This window comes from Apostichopus japonicus, chromosome 4 (assembly GCF_037975245.1).
Source record: "Apostichopus japonicus isolate 1M-3 chromosome 4, ASM3797524v1, whole genome shotgun sequence".
NCBI lineage: Eukaryota > Metazoa > Echinodermata > Holothuroidea > Aspidochirotida > Stichopodidae > Apostichopus > Apostichopus japonicus.
In genome coordinates this window covers 26,274,748-26,299,988 of record NC_092564.1, presented here as the reverse complement: position 1 = coordinate 26,299,988, position 25,241 = coordinate 26,274,748, and the positions used below count along the sequence as shown (strand labels likewise).

The 25,241-nt window shown below is 36.9% G+C and overlaps 3 protein-coding genes across 6 annotated transcripts in view; 2 read left to right on the top strand and 1 right to left on the bottom strand.

Annotated features, from left to right (window-relative positions):
* The window catches only part of LOC139966965 (uncharacterized), a 66,480-nt gene that overhangs the window by 38,842 nt on the left and 2,397 nt on the right, over window positions 1-25,241 (bottom strand). For 3 of the 4 annotated variants that reach the window (XR_011792813.1, XM_071970496.1, XM_071970495.1), the window contains exon 2: window positions 24,058-24,776. Coding sequence is in view for 3 of the 4 variants with exons in the window: in XM_071970496.1 (XP_071826597.1) it covers window positions 24,058-24,776 (719 nt within the window). In the remaining variant the exon portion in view is untranslated. Of the gene's footprint in view, window positions 1-20,734; window positions 24,777-25,241 lie in introns of those variants that run through there. The other variant, XM_071970494.1, reaches the window with a different exon arrangement.
* Window positions 636-20,208, top strand: LOC139966969 (uncharacterized protein in proB 3'region-like). Its single transcript, XM_071970508.1, has 9 exons — window positions 636-816; window positions 1,471-1,584; window positions 2,116-2,293; window positions 3,484-3,563; window positions 4,764-4,860; window positions 8,619-8,703; window positions 10,930-11,013; window positions 14,431-14,475; window positions 20,114-20,208. Exons 1-7 carry the CDS (start codon window positions 678-680, stop codon window positions 10,957-10,959), a joined length of 723 nt encoding a protein of 240 aa, XP_071826609.1. The 5' UTR covers window positions 636-677; the 3' UTR covers window positions 10,960-11,013; window positions 14,431-14,475; window positions 20,114-20,208.
* Window positions 20,168-25,241, top strand: part of LOC139966967 (tyrosine-protein kinase Fer-like) — a 62,567-nt gene continuing 57,493 nt past the window's right edge. The window contains exon 1 of the mRNA XM_071970497.1: window positions 20,168-20,186. The gene's annotated coding sequence lies outside the window, so the exon portion shown is untranslated. The remainder of the gene's footprint in view (window positions 20,187-25,241) is intronic.

Genomic DNA, 25,241 nt, shown 5'->3' with positions numbered 1-25,241 from the left:
CCTGTTCCTACCTACCCTTGACCTGGCACTAGGACTATGCCTAACAGTAACACTAAGAAACAGCTGCGGGACTAAAGATAGGCCAAATTTAAGTCAGGCTAGGCAATATAATTCCAGACATAGTCTATCAAGTAGATGATGAGAAGACTATGCCTAGCCTATAGTAGTAGTACTAGTAGTAGAGTACTTGGTAGAAAACAGTAATTCTCAGTGTGTCAGGGGAGCAGTGGCAAGTCTGAGCCGTGTGAAGGGTAAGCAGGTTAGCAAAGACGGCCATGGAACAAGCAGACAAGCAATGTATGTAAAGCATGCAGAGTAAGGTAAAAGAATACAAGCAAATATTTTTCAAATTGGAAGTGTTAAGGCCTACAGCAAAATAGATACAAAATGCAAATTAAACTTAACCTTAGAGTTGCGGTTAGCTGAATTTATTGGGAGGCTGTTCCAGCCTTGGCAATACCACCCTCCCAGGAGTACTTAGCCATAAATTTATTTTTAAAATTCGTTACTGGTGTATGGACTGTTCTCCAGAAGTAAAATTTACTTTCAGAATATGACTTGCAAGCCCTGTATCCTTAAAGGCATTTAAAACTCGCCCCAAACTGCATGCCGCATTCTGATTTTGTCGCCTCAACTGGACCCAATTATTTCGCGATGTTTAAGCAGAGAATTAAAGAATGGTTGAGAAATTACCAAAAGTGGTGATTTGCTCCAGTTTGATCATAAGAGTCAATGGAGAGCGAAGCATGTTTGAAAACCTGTTACTGCAGAGCTACTCATCAATATCAGTATGGTTTGAGATGAAGATAAATCCTGGTGAGAAATTCCCCTCCTCTTATAGATATCAATTTAAGAGAGAGAGAGAGAGGCAGGGGGGGGGGGGAGAACTGGTAGCAAACAGTGTTTTATCTATTGCAAAATGCCTCTGTAGGGAAATATATCAAAGTTTTTGCCATTTTGATCCTCTCAGGATTTTATTCAGAGGCTAACTTTAAGGAATGACATCAAGGTCAGATTTAATTTTGATATGTTTGTAGGCTATCAAAAAAGCAGTCAAGGTTGTATTTGTGATACCACTTTTCCTTTGCGAGAAGTGACCATTTACGCAGCCAAGTTCATCAGTTAAAGTGACTGGACTAGATAGGCTAATACATGGACCGTTAGATTTCTCAGATCCATCACAAAACTCATTTGGAGAAAACATATATTTTTGTGGCCTCAAATGACATGTTAACAAAACATTTATGCGATTTTCAGGGACAGATGGTGCTGAATTAACTTGAAGTCTAACATTTTCAGATTGCTATATAATCAAAGGGGAGTTTATGCATTGATTTGATAACTGTATATGCCTAATCTATATAGACTTTAACCAATAGTGAGGATTTCTGGCCATTTTGCTGCGAATATCTGCAATGAATCTGCTTGTCATCTTAGTGGTTCCATTCATTCTTTATTTTCTTATACTAGAAACATTTGCAGAAGATTTGAAATCAGCCGAGATCATTGTTGCTGATGCAAAGGATTTTTATCAGCTGTTACCGTTTGCTCCAAATTTGAAATGGTTTCAAGTTTCTAGTGCAGGTGAAGTAATTTTTCTCTTCTAGTTTTATAAGATCTTTTTGCCCCTGGGCAACAAATAAAGGGTTTCTACAGCACATACTTGAAGAAGCATGGGTTTTTATAATGGATTTTGAACTGGTAATATCAGTGACATAGATTCTGTTGTTTTCATATCAACACAGCTATCCAATCCTTACATTACTTCTATGAGTCTTTTCCATTGTATGTGGAGGGTGGGGGTGGGGGGGGGTTGTCAGTCATCAGGCCAGTACCACCATGTAACATGCCTGTGGGGAGAACAAATTTACAAAGAACTGACTTCACAAAATGGTATCCCAACAGAGTATTTAGTAGGACCTAGTGTTCAACAGCATGTAAAACACTGTAAATCTTGCCTCAGAAGAGCCACTGGATGCGAAATTAGTATTTTCTGATATAAATATCAGATAATATATTAATATTCAAGATGATGATATAAGTACCTCTGGTTATATCTTTGAGTTCATCTGGACTAATTTGCAGTCTAAATGTGACAATCTATCACTCTTGCAGGTGTTAATTTAATAATGGAGAAAGTCAACAGGAGCGAAGGAACTCCCCAATACCCTTTCACCGTAACAAGAATGGGTGGTACATACCACTCTGCGATCGCAGAATATGTTATTGCCCAAATTATTTCCAGGGAGAGGCAGTTTGAGAAAATGAGAGAGGAACAGAAAATAAAATGCTGGTAAGCTTTACAAATTTAAAATAGGTTTTGATCCTTAATGTAATTTCTGCAATTGAAGAGTCTGGTATTGTAAAATGTTGTTTCCAGAGGAAAGCATTTACGAGATTGCTACAGGAGACAAGAGGCTGATAAGCTATGCACATTTAAAACAGGTTTGTAATCTTCATTTAATTATATATATATATATATATATATATATATATATATATATATATATATATATATATATATATATATATATATACAGTATATATATATAAAGGTTTTGCATCCAAACATATCTGTGGGTTTGTTTTGTTTTGTTATTTTTTCAGGTTGAGTTGTATCCATTTGTACCGTATGTGTGTATGTTCACAGTGACAAGACAAGAAAACCTACACAATTAACTGTTAGGAATAGTACAAGAAGGAAGCATACTTCTAAACAGAATCAAAACCCTTAATTCATCTATTATATTCACCTGTTATATGATTAATATTGTGTTCAATTTTGATTGGGACTTTTAGTATAGATATTCAATCTCCCTTCCCTCCACCCCCCCAAAAAAAAAAAAAAAAACTTGACCAGAATTTTATATTTTAATAGATAGAGGTCAAAGACTTGGTTGATACTATGCAAAAGAGACACTGGCGTGAAAGTTCAGTCTTTATGGGGCATGAACCAATGAAGATGATGTTGCTGGCAAATCGTGCTTTCCCAAAAGTGGCAGTTGCAAGTGAAAGATTGGTAGTCTATACATTGTGTGGATGGTGGCCAATGCTTAAGCTCAAGCTCCGATGTAGGATTGATAAATAGATGCCTTCAAGGAAGGCATCTCAGGTGTGTGATGAGAGTTGTAGGTCGCAGATGAGAAAATACCAAAAGAAAAATGACAATATAGGTCGAAATAACGCATTGCATCGAATAGAAACACATGGAGGTCGAAAACTTGGTTGATACTATGCAAAAGTAAATTTATTAAAGTAATAACATTTCGGGTTTAAAACCCTTCAACAAGGTAACACAAATACCACTTACAAGACACATAGAAACACACAGTCTTTAAGAATACACTCAAATTAACAAGGGAACCACACACTGACTGGAAGGGAGAAGGGTTCAATGAACTGAGGATAAGGACCAAGAGAACGGCTATCACTAACACTTTCCAAATCCAATCTCAAACACTTATTCAATTCCTCTGTATGTAGGGACCGGAAGTATAGGACTTATAGGATCTTGAAGGAGCTCACCATTGGTATCATTGGAGCAGGAGATATCGGGGTTGAAGGTGTGTACCATTCATCATTCTGCGACGTTCTTCTTGTTTCTATGTTAAGGTCATGTAATGTATTAAGGTTGAAGCATTTCAGTTAATCTATTGCAATACCTGGAAAATTGCCTCGTACTGCTAATGGAGATGCTTGCATAATGACATAACATTCTTTAGGAAACGAATAGGCCATTTGTAGTGTCACAATTTTTTTTTTTTTATTCCCTTGCCGAAGGAAAAGGGAATATTTGAGATGATGAATAACTTGTGCATGTGTGTTTGAGTTTGTGACACCTTGACTTGTAAACACTTTTAACTCAAAATGTGTAAAGTTTGGATGAGGATCATTTGTCTGTGGATCTACCTTAGTGACTACAAAAACCCTATACTGTTTTAGGGGAATTCAGTGGTTATATAAGGTCAACAGAGGTCATAGTCTGTGAACCTTATCAACAGGAGAACTCCCCCTCCCCTAAAAAAGCTTGGGTGAACTTCATACCTCGCATATGTATCTACCTTAGGAAGAACAAGGACCCTATTGTTTCTGTGGATGTCAATGTTCATTTGAGATTAACAGAGGTCAAAGTTTGAAATCCTTTTAACACATTAACAGCAAAAAACATGAAGGTTGGACGAAGTTCATACTTTCTGTTTGATGCAGGTTATTAACTGCAAGAAGTGTATCGAAACAAGAAGTGTGTCAATTTCTGTTGAGGTCAAAGGTCATCTTAGGTCAACGCAGGTGTTAAGTTGAAAAACCATATAATAAAGACTAATTTCAATTTTTGAAAAAATATTGTATGAAGTTTGTAGTTTGCATCTGGATCAGCTGTGTGCACAAAACTCTTTTAATTTATTCTCTTTGTAAGGTAAATTTCATTTAAGGTCAGCAAAGGTCAATTTCTGAAAATCTTGTAAACATTATTTACTCCAAGAGCAAAACTTGAGATGAACTTCACAAAGGTGTGTTTTCATCCATCTTAGTGGCTGCAAGAATGGTATTGTTTTATTTGAAAGTCAAAAGGTTGTTTAATGTCAAGATAAAGCATTCATGGAAACATATTGTAAACTGGTTCATGTGAGTATAAGAACCTTGTTTTTCATGTGAATTCAGCAACGGTCAAAACTTGAGAAATCTTGTCCGCAACGTTACGTTATATACCTGTTTTTGGTGTTGTTGTTGTTTGTTTTTTATGATTTTATTTTTTACTTTAATAGTGGCAAGATGCTGCAAGTGTTTTGACATGAAAACTATTGGTCTCTGCAAACAGGATAGGCCAAAGGAGCAAAGATCCCAGTACATTGATGTTTCCTTGTAAGATTTCTTTTTATTTTGTAGGTTATGTTGCCTGATATCACTTCAACATTGAATATATTACTGTGATATTACTTAGTATTGGTGTTGTGTATGATCTGTTTATATTTAACCTTCGCAACCTGATATATTCCTTGCAGTTTAGTGTTAACCTTTGTACAGAGAGTATATAAAATTATATATAAATTATATATTATGCATTTGTCTTCAAAGTTGTTGGTTATTATAAATATGATTATTTTGATTCCTTGCCAAATAAAGCAAAAGGAATTTCTATGATGGCCATGTCCTTTGTGTGTCTGTGCGTGTGTATGTAAGTATATGTTGTCCGCAGCTTGTAAACATGATTTACTAGAAAAGTACAGCTTGGTTGAACCTCATACTTGGTTATGTAGATTACCTTGATGTGTACAAGGTTCCTACTGTATATTGAAATTAGTCACAAGTCATTTTAGGTCAATATAGGTCAAAGCCTGGTAAACACGATAACTGCAAAAGTTAAGCTTAGATGAACTTCATAGGTATGTAGATCCACCTTTAGTGTTTTAAGCACCCTATTGTAATTGGTGTGGGAGAAGGGTCAGTATAGATCAAAGGTCTGGTAACGTAAACAAGATAACTGCAAAAGTTAAGCTTGGATGAACTTTGATAACTGAAGAATACTTTTACAGTTGGTAGGGGTCAAAAGTCTTTAAAGGTCAAAATCTGCATATATGATACCTGCAAAACAAATGGTTCAAGATGAAATGCATATTTGTTATATAGATCTATCTTGGTCAGTATAAGAACCCTATTGACATGGAATGGAGGTCAAGCATCATTTGAGGTCAGCAGCACTCAAAAGTCTGAAATTGTCGGAAAGACAAACATCTAGAGTAAAGTATGAGTGAACTCGTTAGTTGATATGAAGTTCCCCATTAATACAAGGACTTTGCAGGTCACTTGAAGTGAGTAATGGTAAATAATTTTAGTAATAGTGTGTGCAGTGTTAGTGTGGAATGTTCTCATCTAAAGTGTGTGCCAAAACTCACTAAACCAATTGGCTTTCCAAGATCTGTCAGGAAACAATGCATTTATCAAAGTAATTAGAGTGACACTCACTGTGTTTAGTCTGTGGTTCCGATTACACATGTTTATTTACTGACATAACTTCTTGATGTTGTTCCCCCTTCCTTAAGATACTGAAGAGGAAATTGTTTGCTTCGGTGACTAATTAATGCACAGCAAGGTATAAAAATGCTTCCCACATCATATTTCTTGTTCCCCTTACTGCAGACACTGCATAGATTACTTGTAGTTTAGTTTACAGTTATACTGCTGTATGTTGTGATCACATCTATAAATGTAAGGTACTGGAGAGGAAATTGTCTGCTTCAATGACTGTTTTGTTCACAAATGCTGCCCACCTCATATTTCTTGGGGATTGGGGTACAGTTGTGAACGGGATGAGGGGAGGGGGGAGGAGTTGTGGGGTAACAAAATAACCTTTTGTGGTCTTACCATTTTGCGGGAGGGGGTTAAAAGTATCGTGTGTGTATGTAATCACAAAACAAGTTTGGCACAAACTCTTAAAGCCGCAAGGAGATGGTTCTTTTATCTTGTTTGGGACTTCCCTGGAGTGGGGATCAAGCGATTTGTGACTTATCATATCATAAGGTCAAAGGTCAAACTCCTCAGTAAAGTGTAAAACACATCTAACATGTTTGGACTTTTCATCAGGGCTATACATGGATAGAAAAGTGACACAGTTATGCCTGAGCATTTAATGCAGAGGCTCTGAGACTAATGAGGTCATAAGGTCATTGATGAAAATTTATACATAGTGTGTAAAACATGATTTTATATGTGTGACAACGTTGTGGTCAAGTGGTTAAGGCAGTGGACTTGTGGTCTAAGGCTTGCAGGTTCGAGTCCTGGCCAGATCATTACGTTGTGTCCTACTGCAAGGCAATTTATCTCCATCGCCCTCTCTTCGCCCAGGTGTATAAATGGAGACCTGTGAGATAATCTGTTAGTTGGGCGCTGTTTAGCTGCTGCCATGTGGAGGGATTTTCTCCTAAGTTTAACAGGTTATCATTGACCAGGGTAATATTGTGATGCGCCTTGAGCACCATTATCTGTGGATATGTCTGTGCTTTATAAAGCCTCAATATTATAAACTATTATTATTATTTCTATGGGAGGTCAACATTGCTCAAAACAAGGTCATCTTGTATGCAGGTTTTGGCTTGCGGCTACGAGTAACAAGCACATCTAGCTGATTAGTGGCGTCGCCAAGGGGTGGCCTGGGGGGAGAGGCATGTACTCTCCCCCCCAAAAATTGTGCCCCCCCTCCAAAATTATTTTACAAAGGAAGAAATGTATTATGTCCATCAGTAAATCTTCTTTCCAACTACCATCACAATAACCAGTTTTTTCTCACTAACAAGGTAACAGAGGTCCCAGTTAAACTTCACTACTACCCTGCATAAATTTCAAATTCCAACACTCTTATTTAAAAACATTATCATAGCAAAAGAGTTAATTTCCATATTTTGTATAACTTATTATCCTTCCTTGTTAAAAATATAAGTATCAGACATACTAAGCCCCAAAATTCTTGAACAAAAAGTTACTTTACTGCAGAAACCAGTATTTATCAACGTTGGAAGGGTAAACTGTGTGCGAGAAGAGACAATCATTAATGCAATAAGGTACCTCTCATGCACGCTATATACATGTATGTGTCAGAGTGGTTCGACATGTGCTTGATGGAGTGGCATTTTTTTAAATCAAGATGCAGCTCTAAGTCTGTTGTGCATATAACTACAATGTAACTGCACTCAACAACTGTCTTGATATTTCACTTTGGGTTATTAAACAGTATGAATGAGACAGATAAGATGGATGAAAACAGAATGGGATATTAAATGACATGTTTTCAAAACAAGAGTTTGGTGATTTATTATGCAGGGTATCTTAAAAGAGGCAAGCTTTCTTGTCTGTGAGTGATGGTCTAAATTGAAAGTGAAGACTTGACTTCAAAACAGTGGGGGGGGGAGGGGGGTTGAGAGGGGGTGAAGCCCCAGAGTCTGAGGTCCCCAAGCCTAAAAAATAAAACAAGGTTGTACACTGCTCATTGCATTCCAAAGTGACAGGTTCAATATTATCTAGATATTGTGGGATCCAAATTTAATTGTGCTAGTGTCTCAATTGCTCACTTCTATAATATAAGAGACCACCCCCCCACATAAGTCTTGGCCCCTGGATCCCCAAGTTAATCTTTATGCATCTAATTCAAACCATAACTCTTTTTTTCTTTTCAATTTAGTGGCACTTCTTGTGATTTTCAGTGCAATTTTATATTTAAATCTCATTAAAAAAATGTGTTTAATTTGTCTTGACTATAGACCGGTTCCCTTTCAAATAATGCAGTAACAAGTCGAAACGTTTGGTAACCTGGCTTATCTGCATCTAGCATGTGATCAGTAGTATCATATAACCAAAAATCTGTGTGACAAAATCTTTAGAAAATAGAACCATGAATTCCTCACCAAAACTTCCATGCTCATTTGAAGTCAAACAAAACTACAGAGAATGGCTCAGTGTTATCATTTGAAGTTAATGTCTCTCTTGAGTGACACAAACAGCAGGTTGTTGGTATTTCTGTTGCCTCTCATGGTACTGATTTACAGGATGTCATCACCTTTAATCTTTGTTCTATACATGGTCCTATCATCCTCTTATCATTCATCTTCGTCCCTACCGTACACATTCAGGAATGGTTGGTTATCTGGGGCGATCATTGATGTGACAGAACCAGAACCTCTTCCGAACGAAAGCAAACTCCGGACAATGCCCGAGGTGAGTATCGCTGTCATAGTTACACTCACACTGGTCATTCTCATAGAGACCGATAACACTAGATAGAGAGCACCCTGGATACGCATAGAAGACATAATTGAGTGTCAGTTACCTGTATAGTGAGACTGTGGCTTATTGTATGCTGACTGGAATTCGCTAGACTGCTTAGAGATTTAACGTGTATGTTCTTTTTATACCAATGTGACCATTGTTTAGCTTGTGTAGTTTGTCATGGCAAGCTTTCAGGAGTGCAAGCACCATTTCTTTGTTATCGGGTGGGGGAGGGGGAGGAATTACATGTTATGTGATAATGTTGTCCTGGGAATGGGGTCTAAGGGGAGGAAGGGGTTAAGAATTGTAAGGTAAATGCAAAATATATTTAGAAGTCTTAAAACAATGTGGAAGAATTGTCAAGTGTTTAGGTTGTACTTGATGTACTATACATGCTGTAGATTTATGAACTGTTGGTCCAACCTAGGAATTTTTGTGACATATTCTGTCTCAGGGGAGGGGGATTCTTGTTTTTACAGACTCTTTTCATGGGAAACAAATCCCTCGTATAAATGTGGTTGTGCCCCTGCTGTCCATCCGTTTGTCTGTCAGCAAGGGTTGCAAGGCTAAAGAGAGTTTCTCTTCTTATCTCCCTTTTCATCTCACCTCTCCTCTGTTGTGTCTAATTTTGTTTTCAGTTCATCTGTCTCTTTTCATGTCTCCTTAGTCTGTTTTTGTTCAGTATTATATTAAGCCTCTGAAGAAGATCCTGGTAGGATCGAAACTTTTCAGGTTCTGTAGCTTTTATATCTCTTTGGAAATTGCTATTATGTAATTATGACATCCCCCCCCCCCCTTAAGAAATAGATGTGGCAGTGTTGTACTACAACTATCCTGTTTTAAAATGTTTTTTATGTCATGAAAGTATTCATTCATTGAGTTAAATGTCTTTGGCAGCAAAGTGTGAATTTGTGCTTGGCTATAAGCCTAGGCTGTTGTCATATTTAGAATTCAGACAATGCATATGATGAGAAGTCACTGCAACACCTGCTTTTGTGACTCACACTAGGAGTAATTATATCCTCACATGTAGATCTTTCCTTACTGATTAATGACAAGTACCTATAGGCTTGATTTTGACTATACAGCAGTTTTGATGATAATCGTAACCTTTGCATTCATGATGGCGAGTGTGTGTGTGTGTGAGTGCGTTTGTGACGCCCAGCTTGTAAACAAGGTATCACAAGAAGGGAAGGTCAGACCAATTTCATATTTGGTTTGTAGAAGTACCACATTGAGTACAAGAAACCTATTGTTTTTGGTGGAGATCAAAGGTCATTTGGGGTCACCAAGGGTTAAATTGTGCAAACCTTGTAAACATGATATCTCAAAAAGGGAAGGTCAAACCAATATTATATTTGATGTGTAGAAGTACCACATTAAGTATAAGAAGCCTATTGTTTTTGGTGGAGGTCAAGGTCATTTGGGGTCACCAAGGGTTAAATTGTGCAAACCTTGTAAACATGATATCTCAAGAAGGGAATCATGGGCAGACCTCATATTTGGTGTGTAGAAGAACCACATTGTGTAAAAAGTACCTATTGTTTTTGGTGGAGGGCAAAGGTCATTTGGGGTCACCAGGGGTCAAATTGTGAAAACCTTGTAATCACGATATCTCAATACTGGAAAGCTTGGGTAATTTAGTGTGTAGAAGTACCACATTGAGTTAAAGAAGCCTATTTTTTTTGTGGAGGTCAAAGGTCATTTGGGGTCCTATAGGTCCTATCGTGAAACCCTTGTAAACATGTACTCCCTCACTATATATTAAATCAGATTCATGAAGAAAACTGCTCATGATACATCATCGAAACCACAATGCATTTTTGCATTCTGGTTCTCTTATTTATCAGGGCTGTTCTTTCTAACTATAAGTCTTAACTTTAATCACCAATACAGAGAATAGACTGCTTAGAAAATTGTTGCAGGTAGACATTTCAGCATAGTGCAGTATATGCACATTGAATTTTTGTATAATATATTCAAGTGGTGACTGTATCTATCCCAGTATGTATTAAGCACTATAATATGCTAGTGGTACTAGGAAAGCAGGTTGTTGGTATTTCTGTTGCCTCTCATGGTACTGATTTACAGGATGACATAACCTTTAATCTTTGTTCTATGCATGGTCCTATCATCCTCTCATCATTCAACTTCGTCCCTACCGTACACATTCAGGAATGGTTGGTTATCCGGGGCGATCATTGATGTGACAGAACCAGAACCAGTTCCGAAAGAAAGTAAATCTGGACAATGCCCGAGGTGAGTATCGCTGTAGTTACACTCACACTGGTCATTCTCATAGAGACCGATAACACTAGAGTGCACCCTGGATACGCATAGAAGACATAGTTGAGTGTCAGTTACATGTATAGTGAGACTGTGGTAGCTTATTGTATGCTGACTGAAATTAGCTAAACTGCTTAGAGATTTAACGTGTATGTTGTTTTTATACCAATGTGATCATTGTTTAGCTTTTGTAGTTTGTCATGGCAAGCTTTCAGGAGTGCAAGCACCATTTCTTTGTTTTGGGGTGGGAAGGGGGAGGAGTTACTGTACATATTATCTGATAATGTTGTCCTGGGAATGCGGTCTAGAGGTTTGTCCTGTATGTTCTTTTTTTATACCAATGTGACAATTGTTAGCTTGTGTGGTTTGTGTGGTTTGTTTCAGAAGTGCAACCATTTCTTTGTTATGGGGGTGGGGGTGAGGAGGGGGAGGCTATATGTTTGATAATGTTGTCCTGGTAATGGGGTCTTAGGGGAGTGTTGAGAAATGTAAGGTAAATGCAAAATATTTTTAGAACTCTTCAAACAACGTGCAAGAATTTTCAAGTGTTTAGGTTGTACATACATGCTGTAGATTTATGAACTGTTGGTCCTACCTAGGAATTTTTGTGAAATATTCTGTCTGTAAATGGGAGGGGGGGGGAGGCTTGGTCCCTACGGACTCTTTTCATGGGAGACAAATCCCTCCTATAAATGTGGTTGTGCCCCTGCTGTCCATCCGTTTGTCTGTCAGCAAGTGTTGAAAGGCTAAAGAGAGTTTCCTCCCTTTCCATCTCACCTCTCCTCTGTTGTGTTTAATTTTGCTAAATCAATCGTCCAGTTTTGTTGTCAGTTCATCTGTCTCTCGTCATGTCTCCTTAGTCTGTTTTTGGTTTCAGTATTAAGCCTCTGAAGAAGATCCTGGTCGTATCGAAACTTGTCAGGTTCTGCAGTTTTAATATCTCTTTGGAAAATTGACTACATGTAGATCTACAACATTGCAAAATATTATGTAGTTATGACACCCCCCCAAAAATATCTCAAACTAAATTTGTGATAGATGTGGCAGTGTTGTGCTACTACTATCCAGTATTAAAATGTTTTTTATGTCATGAAAGTATTCATTCATTGAGTTAAATGTCTTTGGCAGCAAAGTGTGAATTTGTGCTTGTCTATAAGCCTAGGCTGTTGTCATATTTAGAATTCAGACAATGCATATGATGAGAAGTCACTGCAACACCTGCTTTTGTGACTCACACTAGGAGTAATTATATCCTCACATGTAGATCTTTCCTTACTGATGAATGACAAGTACGGTGTAGGCTTGATTTTAACTATACAGCAGTATCGTATTTCAGCCCTGGCAAATAGTGAAATTGTCTCCTATACCCTTATTTATCATAGATACACTACCAATACTTAAAGCATTATATGCCAAATAGCTTCAAAGTCAAATGTGACCTCTGATTTCGTGGCAAGGTTGGGGTATGCACTGTTTACATGGTTACCTAATGTTTGTGTACTCATGATGTGATGTCTGTTCACTTAAATATTGCCAAATGGATGAATTGAGTGAACTCCAAGCCTTTTTCTCTTATTTATCAGCGCTGTGCTTTCTAACTTTAAGTCTGTAACTTAAATCACCAATACGGAGAATAGACTGGAAAATTGTAGCATAGTGTAAGTACTTGAATTTATGTAAAATACATTCATGTGGTGACTATGTCTCAGTGTGTATTAAGCAAGAGAGATTAGTGTTACTAGGAAAGGACAATGTATACTTCGTGGAAGTCATGATCAAATAATGTATCTTGGTTTAAGGAGGGCTAGGGCATTGCCAAAAACAGTTAGCAAAACCAAGAAAATATGTGATACAAATTCCTCCTGTACACCCTCAAACATGAAGTGAAGTGATTGCATTTGGGTATTTGATAGGACCTGAAATATGGGGGCAGATTCAAATTCAATTAAGTTTCTCATATGTACATATAAACTCACTGACCAAAAGTAGTGATAGCAAAGAATTAATTTGTATTACATGTGATAAACACTAGAAAAGACAACACTGTTCATCAAATCTAGTGAACATGGAGTAGTTTTTATCTGTCTTTCACATATCAATCTCTCACAAACTACATATGTATATATCCTATCATGGTTTGCAGTAATCCAAATGTACGCTCTCTGGATAGATGCCTACAAAATAGACACCCTTCATGTCACAGTGGTTGCAACTACAACAAACATTATTGCTCTAAGCGATGGAAATGCTACTGTGGAATTTCCCTCGGGTAACAAACACGGAAGTGCTATGTAACAGGTCCCTGCCAGTACCAATGTTGTAACAGTCCTTGGTCATAGTGGGTCTGTTGCCAGTTGTTCTGGGCAAAAAGAGCAAAATTGACTGCTCTCATATAGAGCCCTAAATGTTTGCACTGTGTGAATAGTTTCAAGGAAATCTTGCAACCGCATTTTGTGAGAGTCATATTTTTTTTACAATGCATTTGGCATTCAGGATTTGTCAATTGCTGTGGTCCTTCAAAGTTCAGTAAGATCAACACGGTTGATGGAAATTCAATCTGGCTTAGGGAAACCGAATGTTGTTGGTTGTCTGGATACTGACACTACCTACATAAAACAAAATGTGTGTATTTTTATAGGCAAACTCTTTTCTACTGATGTTGCCTTTTCGTAGAAATAATGTTTCCTTCTATGAATATAAGGGAATTTAATATTATCAAGAAACAAGAAAAGCATTTTTCAGCCAAATTTGCCATTATGACATTTATTCGCTGTGCTGTTGCCAGATGCCTTCACAGACTACAGTATCACCGAATTTGAACAGTCCAGCTGTTGGCCGTACATAATGATATGAGGATGTGGTTTTATCTAAGGGTACAGAAAATGTTCACTCTCAACTTCATCCACGCTAGAATATACCTATAAGCAATATCATGAATTGGAGGCTTCACACCTTTGAGTTGGTCAAGTTTCGAGCCATTCAGTTTCCCCAAGAGCACACAAAGTTGCCTTCCATGCTAATCAAGTAAACAAAACACTGCTGTGAAATGGAATCCTTTGAATAGTAGTTCTTGAAAACATGTGGCCTTTCTAAACTTTCTAGCTGATTGTAACACTGTATGAGGCAAAATATGGCTAGTAACCTTTTACTTGAACTACATGAGAAAGATGGTTATGTATAGAGCACGTCCTTTAGAGTATATATAGAGTACATAGAGTACACATAGCATACATATAGAGTACACATAGAGTACATATAGAGTACACATAGCGTACATATAGAGTACACATAGAGTACATATAGAGTACACATTGAAACACTTTCAATTATCATCTAGTCTGATCTTTCTCATATTTTTTTTATCTTTTCTACATTTGTTCTTCGTTGCAGGTGGTGATAACCCCTCATGTCAGCGGATTTGCAAGTGAAACTGTTGTAAGTTCTCTTTAACGATAAAGTCTGTGTTTTATATTCTTGAGAACATACTACATTCACTGTATAAGAGTAGTCTGTCTGTGGGTTACATGAACTAGAGTCAAGCCATATATATAGTAGGGTGTTGCAAGTTGCATTTAATTAGAAAATTTGGGTTTTGCACGTGTATATAGCAACGGCTAGGAGGTATTTACCAAGAGCAAAACTGGTTAGCAAAGGTGCAGGAAACACTTGGAGACCAGGTTTTAACAGTTTCTTATAGAAAAATTAAAAATAGCCTCAGTGAAACACGTAACTGAGCTAGCTTCCTGATTAATTAGGTTAGCTCAATAAAGCAACAAATTAAAACAAGAAGCTGTTTAGCTGCTGCCTTGTGTAGGGGTTTGTCTGTGTGTTTGACAGGTCATTATCATTGACCAAGGTAATATTGTGATACACCTTGAGTACCATTATCGATGGATATGGCTGCGCTTTATTCATGTCATTATTATTAATTATTTATGATTATTAGTGTTATTATTAATATTATTATGATTGTTAATGTTATTATTAATATTATTATTATGGTTAATATTATTATGATTGTTAATATTATTATTATTGTTAATATTATTACTATGGTTAATATTATTAGGGAAGCCTCGCAAATCTAACCGCCATGTCCGGGCCGGTGGATTTTTCCGCGGCTATAATGAGCACAGCCACATGCAGATAATGAGTCACACTTGAGTGCACACTCTCTCCAAACCACCCTCCACGCAATACAGTTACATTCACAGCCGCGGTCAAGTTTTTACTAAGCCGATTTGAACACAATAGTGAGTTGAACAAAACATCATAGCTAAGTCTCAAGGTATTCAAACGTTTCAAAAAGATAGTATGTTTATACGCCGTACTTTATCCTACTGCAGAAGCAAAACTTCTGTGAAAAATAAGTAAGGAAATGTGAATTTACACTGCAGGAATCTAAAATGCTATCTTTCTTATTTTCCCAGTCGGCCAAGTAGGAACAAAAAGTTTCGTTGCCTTTTTGCAAGGACATTAAGTTTCCTGAATTTTTAAGATTTAAAAATCTAAAAAACTGAAATCACAATCTCACTTCTTATACACGTGCACATAAGCGTGAACCAGAGCCTAACATACGGGATGACTTTAGAATAATCCTACTAAGTTGTATAGAACAGGACCTAAACTACCTAGCTAGGTGAAAAAAATCGGTTGACTGTAGGGAATTTTTCGCACTCCAGCGAAGCTGTACTCTTTTTTTTTAGCCAGCTAGATCGTAGACATGAGGATTGAACAAATGACGATAATTTCTTGTGAAAGAAATTTGAAATAAATGTGGAAAAAATGCGATTATCCTTTCTCCGTTTTAAGTGTAAATGTTATTCTAGCATTCCATGGTTAAGAAAGTTGAAAGAAATTAAGTTTATCAACTTCATTTACTGACTTTTGAACTTCGTAAAAAAAAAACGTCCTTTACTACTCTGAAAATCAGTAGAGAAATTAGCAATTGTGTACGAACAGTAAGTTGGTAGGTACACCTTTCAAATTTTACGAAAGTTCGAGCAAAATACTTTCGAAAAATTCACGCGAAACTGGCATATCGTGCTAAATGCAACTAATGTCATGTAGAAAAGGCTCTAGTACACCCATTTATGAATAAACCATACGACCACATCTGGCGGGGGGAAAAGAAAGTATTTTCTAGAATTTCCACAAAAAAAAAGGAAAAATTAATATCCTACCATAGTTAAGTGTATAGTAAATAGCCTAACCACTTCGCCGGTTACGGATCTCACGTAACAACAAAAACACAACTAATTGTATTTTGCGAAGTTGACGTTTTCTACAAGGACATGGAAACAATATTTAGCATTCAGTTAATCATGCCAAGTGGCCTAAAACATGGGATTAAAAGGTTTACTTTCATAAAGATAGCCATACTGTAGCTATTGGGGCCTTGATATCGTGCTATGTCTGTATGGTATAGACTGTGCCTCATGTATCATGGGGAATAGATTGTTTTGTTCATGCGGAGGAGTCGGTTGGCTTGAGGTGTGTTTTACTTACCTTAATGTTACGGGTATATACTTTTCTTGAACGTCTAAGATAATATCTCGCATAACTTTACCGATCCTTTACTGACTTACCTAATTAATTCTAGAGTGGAGCCAAAATAGTTTACTCCAGGGTCATTCCATATCAAATCACCAGATTTTGGGGTATGTTGTAGTTCGACATTTTTGAAAAATTCCCAAATTTATTGCATGAGTGGAAAACCATCAAATAAGCATATTCTGAAAATTTCAGTTGCATTGCTTTACAATTGGCCGATTTAAAATTCTTTGAAATTCCGCAATTTGTCGCCACCATGGCAATTTGGCATTTTCTTGACTTTTGAGGTCTCATTTCTCAGCAATTACACATTCTACTACCTTTCTATTACAGATGCCTATAGAGTCTAACCCATAGAACAGGAAAATAAAAAATTAGGCTACAAAAATATTGTCTTGTGGAGTTAGGTCAACTTAAAAGTGTCAAAATATTTGATTTTTGTACTTTTCACTAAAAAATGTGCTATTTTTAGTGATGAATTGCTCCTAAACCATTGCTTCAGGGTACTTGATTCTTTCAGAGGTTATTATGTCTAGTACAAACATTACAAAATAATGATTACAATGCTTTCCTAGAATATGTTTGCAAGTTGTGCAACTCTAAAGTTGCTATTTCATGCTGCGATTCAGCATGAGGTAGGGGTTTTGATGCCAATTTTTTACCAAAGTAACCATGTTAGAGTTGTCAGGGTTTATACTTTATTAATAAGTATAAAGTTCTTACACATTAACAAATTTCAGGGTTCTAGCTGTTCTCAATATTAATTTATGAAGTTGTTAAGTTGCTCCGATGTACAAAAGAGGTCGTTTTTGACGGCCAATAACTCAAAACGCGTCAAATTAAAAAAAATTGATAATTTTTTCTGGAAGATATATAGTACCACCCTGTTTGTACAAAAAATTTCAGGAGGGTGTTTTGCCTTATTTTGAAATGAAAAATCCTCAAAGTTTGTCAAAGTCAGTACACACATGTATGTACAGTGTGTACAGTACATACACTGCACTGAGTGTATATGTACGGAGTGCCATGAGTGCCAGAAGACTATGTTTAAACTAACACTAATATACACACTGTACATATACAATTGGTTGAATTAGAAGACTTTACTATAGAATTAATTTCAACCAGTACATGTACAGTTCAAAACTGTACTGGGTGTACATGTACAGTGTGTTAGTGTTGTTTTTAACATAGTCTTCTGGCACTCATGGCACTCCGTACATATACACTCAGTACAGTGTATGTACTGTACACACTGTACATACATATGTGTGTACTGGTTGAAATTCATTTTATAAGTCTTCTAATTAAATGAATTCAACCAGGAGCAGACAAGTACATTGCAAATAGTATTTTGTTATATGAAATTAAAAAGTGCACAGTATTGAACTGAATGACCTTGAAGTACAGTACAATACCCAGGGTCAAAACTCATGGAACATCAAAACAGGCAAAAACGTTTTTTTGTAAAAATCCCAAACTTTGAGGATTTTTCATTTCAAAATAAGGCAAAACACCCTCCTGATATTTTTTGTACAAACAGGGTGGTACTATATCTCTTCCAGAAAAAATTATCAATTTTTTTTAATTTGACGCGTTTTGAGTTATTGGCCGTCAAAAACGACCTCTTTTGTACATCGGAGCAACTTAACAACTTCATAAATTAATATTGAGAACAGCTAGAACCCTGAAATTTGTTAATGTGTAAGAACTTTATACTTATTAATAAAGTATAAACCCTGACACCTCTAACATGGTTACTTTGGTAAAAAATTGGCATCAAAACCCCTACCTCATGCTGAATCGCAGCATGAAATAGCAACTTTAGAGTTGCACAACTTGCAAACATAGTCTAGGAAAGCATTGTAATCATTATTTTGTAATGTTTGTACTAGACATAATAACCTCTGAAAGAATCAAGTACCCTGAAGCAATGGTTTAGGAGCAATTCATCACTAAAAATAGCACATTTTTTAGTGAAAAGTACAAAAATCAAATATTTTGACACTTTTAAGTTGACCTAACTCCACAAGACAATATTTTTGTAGCCTAATTTTTTATTTTCCTGTTCTATGGGATAGACTCTTGAGGCATCTGGATTAGAAAGGTAGTAGAATGTTCAATTGCTGAGAAATGAGACCTCAAAAGTCAAGAAAATGCCAAAATGCCATGGTGGCGACAAATTGCAGAATTTCAAAGTGTGATAAATCGGCCAATTGTAAAGCAATGCAACTGAAATTTTCAGAATATGCTTATTTTATGGTGGTCCAATCATACAATAAATTTGGGAATTTTTGGAAAGGGTGCAGCAACAGCCATCCGTGATTTGACACGGAATGACCCTCCATGAAAAGTTTTTTGGAAACATGCCAAAAATGTTAACAAACAGGTGTTAGACAGGGGGGTTGTTTGGAAGGTACCATGGGAAAATTCGCAGCCCATGTACAGTATGCCTACGATGATATTTAAGTAGGGGTAAACACTGCAGTTGTAAACTGATGTACGTATAGTAAAATTTTCACCGAATAGTAACTTATATCTCTAACCACACGGCAGCCTAACACACTAAGTCAATGGGAAAATCAAGCATTTAAACCATCTGTTTATTCGTTGAATTTGTGTCGCAGTTAGCTTCAGAGATCAACGTTACGGTCGATGTTCTCTCTTTAACATACATATGTGGCATAGCTTAACTATTGTTTTGTTTAAATTCTGGTTTGTCAATATGGGTTTTCTGAAGTTCTTGGGGGCATATATTTAATGCAATGGCTGATTCAGTTTTTAATTCATAGTTACGTACCACTCGTTGAACAAGACTCATAATGTATAGGCCCAGGTAAAGGCTGCTTTTATCGAACTTTCGAGTAGCGGAGTTTCACAATTGTTCATAAGAGACCCAAGAAATTTTATTTGTGAGGTTTGATAACGTGGAAGATTTGCAAGAATTACAGTATATAAAGTACTGAATCTCGGACATTTGGTAGTGGCGGATTTTAGTTCATAAGTCCTTTTGCAACATAAACTACCGCTCTATTGACTGTCAAAACCGCAAAAGTTAATCCGGTCACTTGGCCAAGTTTGCTCATTGTTTGTGAAGAATAACCAGCCTTGTGTTGTCAGGACGCTGTGCTCATTACTCCGGCTGGCAACCAGCGTGTGTGCATTCAACCATGGGACCAATATGCACATGCATAATGAGCAAGGGGTGCGAGATTTCCGCCGGAACCGGCGGTTAGATTTGCGAGGCTTCCCTTACTATGGTTAACACTATTATTATTGTTAATACTATTATTAATATTATTATTATGATCATCATCTATCCTAAATACTGTTCCCGGTCAGAAGGTATCAGTGAAGTTTTTATTTTTGGCATATCTTACCCTGTATTTGCCAGCCTGAGCGATTCTACTCTCAATAAGAGCTTGGAGCCCTAAATTATCAGGTCATGGCTTACGTGTGATCTTTGATTTGGTTTCTAAGCTAGACACTTATACCACATCTTTCCTTTCACATCCAACAGATGTTCGATACATTCGTCAACAATCTGCAGAAGTTTTTGTGGAAGCAGCCTTTGAATTATGAAATAGACTTCAGTAAGAATTACTGATCATGAGTTCATGACACCTTTTTATAGCAAGTCTTTTGAGCATAAAGTAGTTTTCTATGGGAGTTGATTACGTGGATAATTGTGTTACTATGGACATTGGGAATCAAGCATGAAACTCTTTTCATTAATGCAAATGAGATCATATTGAGATGATCATGTTAACTTGTCAAAAACTCTTGGTAGGGTAAATATACAATTTATATATTTTTGAAAATTTTGTTAACTTTGAATGGCATGCTATTTTTCTTTATAGCTATTTTTCTAATTATTCGTACTCAACAGTAGCTGTATGAACCTGTTGCATGTTAAGTAGATGATAGTTGGGCATTTGTATTCCTCTGAACTTGTTTTGAAAAACATAGTATTGACTATTGACATTATTTTGTTACAGTTTTCATATTTCTTTATTCCTTTCTGGAGGCAAAACAATTGATTCATGTGATGGTAATGTGTGTCCAAATGGCACCTTGGCTCACAGAGAGTAACTTCCATGAACTTCAAATGTGCTATGTAGGTTCCTTTAGTAAGTTCCTAGCTGGATTAGGTCAAAGGTCAATTGAGGTCAACAGCTGCCAAAATCTTAAACTTCAAAAGTTAAATTTGGATGGATTTCATACATGAAATACATGGCATGTTTATCCCAATTAGTAACAACAAGAGCAATATTGTTCAGTGGAGAGGTGAAAGAGTCACTTGAGGTCAACTGAGGTCAAAGTCTGAAATCTTGCTAAACATGATAATTTCTGCAGAAAAATTTAGATGAACTTCATATATGGAAAGTGCACCTACCATAGTACAAGACCTGTTGTTCTTTGAAGATGTTAAGGGTTGTTTGAGGTCTATAGAAGTCTGAAAACCTTGTAAACATGATAATTTCAAAAGCACAGAATGAATGAACCTTGTACTTGGTTTTGAATTCACTGTAGTAAGTTCAAGATGCCTTTTGGTATCTGTTGAGGTCAAATGTCAAATTAGGCCACCAGATGTCAAAGACATGAATTTCTTAATGTAAGCTTGGATAAACTTCATACTTGGTATGTAATATCCACCTTATAAAAACTCTATGCTTTTCTGTGGAGGCTTTATGTGAAGAACAAAGGTCGTTTGATGTCAACATAGTTTTTAAGTCCAAAAACACTTTGTGAACAAAATTTCAAAAGTAAAGCTTGAATGAACTAAATTTAGATGGACCTTGAGTAAATGAACCCTGTTTTATGAGGAAGTCAATAGGTCATTTAGGGTCAACATTTGCATACCTTATAAACATATTGTTTTGAAAAACAAAAGCTTGCTTCAATTTCATACTTGATATGTAGATTCACCTTAGTAGGTTCAAGAATCCTACTGGTTATGTTGGAGGCCAAAGGTCATTAGAGTTCAACATCTAAAAAACCAGGTATGATCATTTCATGGGATTGGAGTCTCGATAGTTTGGGGTGGAGAGTATGGCTGATGGATCTTGCTCTGGTGGTCAGATTGACAGTTTGGGCTTCCAAAGCCTGTTAATAACTATCTTGATGATTACAGAATAGATGATTAAGAGTTACAAGTGATTTGAAGGCACTGTATTTTCTCCTCACAAATTTAAATCAAATAATTGATAAAAATATTAGAAGGATTGAAATGGCAGCAATTTAAACTGCCAGCAGTAAAAATAATAAATATAATAACAAATAAAATAATAATATGAGACCGGACTGTTTCAAGTGATAATTGACAAGAATCACACTTTCCCTCAAATTGCATAAATCTAAAATGCCAGCTTTGAAAAGAATAAATATAATAACTAATAAAATACTATGAGACCAGACTGATTCAAGTGATAATTTAAAAGAACCACACTTTCTTATCCAAATTTTGGCCATTTTGCAGATAGATCGGGCAATCAAAGTATTCAAATCTAAAAACAAAAGAATTCCATCGAAACCGCAACGCACAGCTCAATGCTGCATTTGACATTTCCATGGAACTGTGTTGTACCCAGTCACAAATCACTGGCACCATCAAGTAAAGTCTATGACAGAATAACGACAAAACTATTAGCAAAAATCATTAATAAATGCTCCAGCTGGCAGCAGTACCCATGACTCAATGAGTCTAACACAAATTGTTCACTGTGTAAGCTGTGTTGTGTCTCAGCATGTCTGGTCTGTATGAAATTCAAAGCAATTGTTCACAGATGCACAAGTAATCAATTATTGCACAATGTTAACAAGAAATGTAGAGTGAGGGTACACACCATGCACAACAGTAGGGTAGCTTGTAGTTGTAATGATCTGATGTGATCAATCACTGTCCTACAATAACGGGGGCAATGTGGTAAACTCAGTGGCGTAGGAAGGTACTTTTGAGTGGGGGGGCTGAAGACTGATGGCCGGCCTGGGGGAGGGGTCTAAGGGGAGGGGGTGTCCCCCTCCCCTTTGGAATTTTTTGCATTTCCAGGTGGCCTCGGATGCAATTTGGTGCAATATAGCACACTTCAACACCCACTCCGGTTTGTAAACTTAATTTTGTATTTTCACCTGGCCTTAGATGAAATTTGGTGCTCCAAATGAGATTTTTTTTCTCATTTGGAAATGAAAAAGGAGTTTTCTGACTTGCGGAGCGAGGGGGGGCGGAATGATATTTTTCACTGGGGGGCTGGAGCCCCCCGGTTCCTACGCCCTTGGGTAAACTTGCTTTCGTACAGGCAACAGTCCCATCGAAAGCAACAGCAATCAAATAATACATTGCACTGTTGTTACCATTGTACGCATGAACATGGCCGTTTTAACATTTACTCCCCCCTAATTTTACTGAAGTGAAATGCTGTCTGCTTAAATGAAATTCAAATACCACTTGAGTGGAATACAATTTCACCTAAGTATATTTGAGTTTGACTTAAGTCAAATTGTATTCTACTAGTAAATTAGAGGCCAATATATTGTCCAATGCTACTTATAAATGTAAAATTGAATGCTACTTGAAATATAATTCTACTGAAGTGAAATGGCATTTTATTAAGTGAAAGACAACTTCACTTAAGTTTAATTCAATTTCAGTTCACTTAAGTCAAAGTAGTGGGTAAATGTTAAAACGGATTTTATGACAAGCCAATTATACTTTATGTTAGACAGAAAATGAAAATGTATTCCACTTAACTGAAATTGATATCCACTTAAGTAGAATACAAAAGTTGTATTTTACTTAAGTGGAATGCAATTTCACTTAAGTAGAATTGTATTTCAACTTAGGTAGAATATAATTTCACTTACTTAGAATTCAATTTCACTTAATTGAAGTAGTACTATGTCTAAGACAAATTCAATTCTACGTAAGTAGAACTAACTTCTACTTAAGCAGAATTGGATTTTACTTACTTAAAATAGAGGAGTAGAATATATTACACTAAAGTAGAATTGGGAGGTAAGTGTCAAAATGGCTTGCCGTAATCCCTGGAAGTAGATAGAAATTGACATTATGTAAAGGCAGTATATACATAAGACTGGAAGACAAGTAAATCAAGTAGGTATTGCTTGTAGATTCAGAAAGTAAATGATTGCGTTAGTAGCAAAAATAACAAACACAACAAACATGCGTCTGTCTTACAAAGTAGAATGATCTTTTATCTTTTTTTTCGTTTTCTTAATTAGATCATTCTATAACCTGTCGGATAATTGTCCCGTCAGTACACTGTTCATATAAAGGCACATCACTACACACATTAGTACAAGAGATGAATTGTAGAGTGGTACTGACGAGGAAGTCGAGTCTGGATATGATTCACTAGTAGTCATTGCTGTTGCTTCAATGGTGTTTCTATTCACTTCTTCCTGATCGGAAAAGAAGCAAGAACGATTCCTGCGGGCGTCACTTACCTCCAGCCCAGATGGAAAGATTTGATAGATGATGCATTCAAAATCTTCTAAGCTTTGTAACATTTCTGAAGAATTATTCACGATCAATCTTTGCACCACGTATGATCCGTTCCTTGCCGAGAAGTTACGAACTTGAAGATATGTGGGCTTGTTGATGTACATATTAACCGGGGGGTCTGCCTCCTCCGTTAGGCATTGGAGTTCAATGGGCTTTTCCCCATCGACAGTCTCCGAGAAGTTTGATGTACAGATGGGATACACGGTTTCCGGCTGGTAAAGCACTTTTAAAGTCAATGATGTTACTTCCAGATTAGTACGGCCGACACATTTGTAGGTGTAATCGGTGTAATTTCTCCAAAGATGTATTATTTTAAGTTTGTGTTGGGTTTCTTGTGAGCTCACAATGGTGTACTCGAATCGATCCGTAAATTTGGTATTTAATTCAGAGTTCTCAACTACGAGATTGTCAACACTTTGGTCTACCACGGATCGTTCTAGGATGTTAACATTTTGTTTGTATCCATGTTGACAGACCAAGGTGACATGTTGCTTTTCAAGTACGTTGTAGGTTATCGTCGTCCTGTCGAATAGAAGGTTCTTCGTACTCATCTCAACGACAGCAGCATCATTAACCGGTAGTGACATATGCAATAGTAATATTATACCACAAACGTACTTTACGCAGTCCATTGTTAATGTCAATCTCGGTGAATCTTCGGCTGTATTTGGGGAGAAACCGGTTTATAAGAGTTATTTTGAATAATGGCAGATAAAGTAATATGGCCGCTGCAGTGATTGAGGATACACGCCATAGTAGAATCCAACAGTCCAACGAACCGACTGATCCGCTTTCAACCGCAGTCACCTTGCATCGAGACTGTGACTGTGTGATCATGATAAGGTGTGTATCGTGGTTCCCCTACAAGGGGAACATAAAGCTACACATGAACTTAGCCAAAAGGCTGAGAATGGCATACATTTCCCTTGACTTAAGTTTTCTAGCACATGCAGTGCACAGACAACTATTATATGCATGATTGGTCAAAAGAGTCGGGCGGGGGGGGGGGGGGGTTGGGGATGAGCTACATTCATAGTAGTGGTTTATTCTTGCCAGGCTGAATGCAAAAATCGGAGGTGGGGTATGTCCGCCCCCTTTGCGCACACTACAGGCTGGATAATGCAAT

What these genes read in the sequence shown, in the direction of transcription:
- LOC139966969 (XM_071970508.1), top strand. Translation starts at nt 678, where the DNA reads ATGGTTGAGAAATTACCAAAAGTGGTGATTTGCTCCAGTTTGATCATA. An exon ending in GAACAGAAAATAAAATGCTG is followed by an intron (nt 2,294 to 3,483) that starts GTAAGCTTTACA and finishes CTCTGTATGTAG; the next exon opens with GGACCGGAAGTATAGGACTT. An exon ending in AACTCCGGACAATGCCCGAG is followed by an intron (nt 8,704 to 10,929) that starts GTGAGTATCGCT and finishes GTACACATTCAG; the next exon opens with GAATGGTTGGTTATCCGGGG.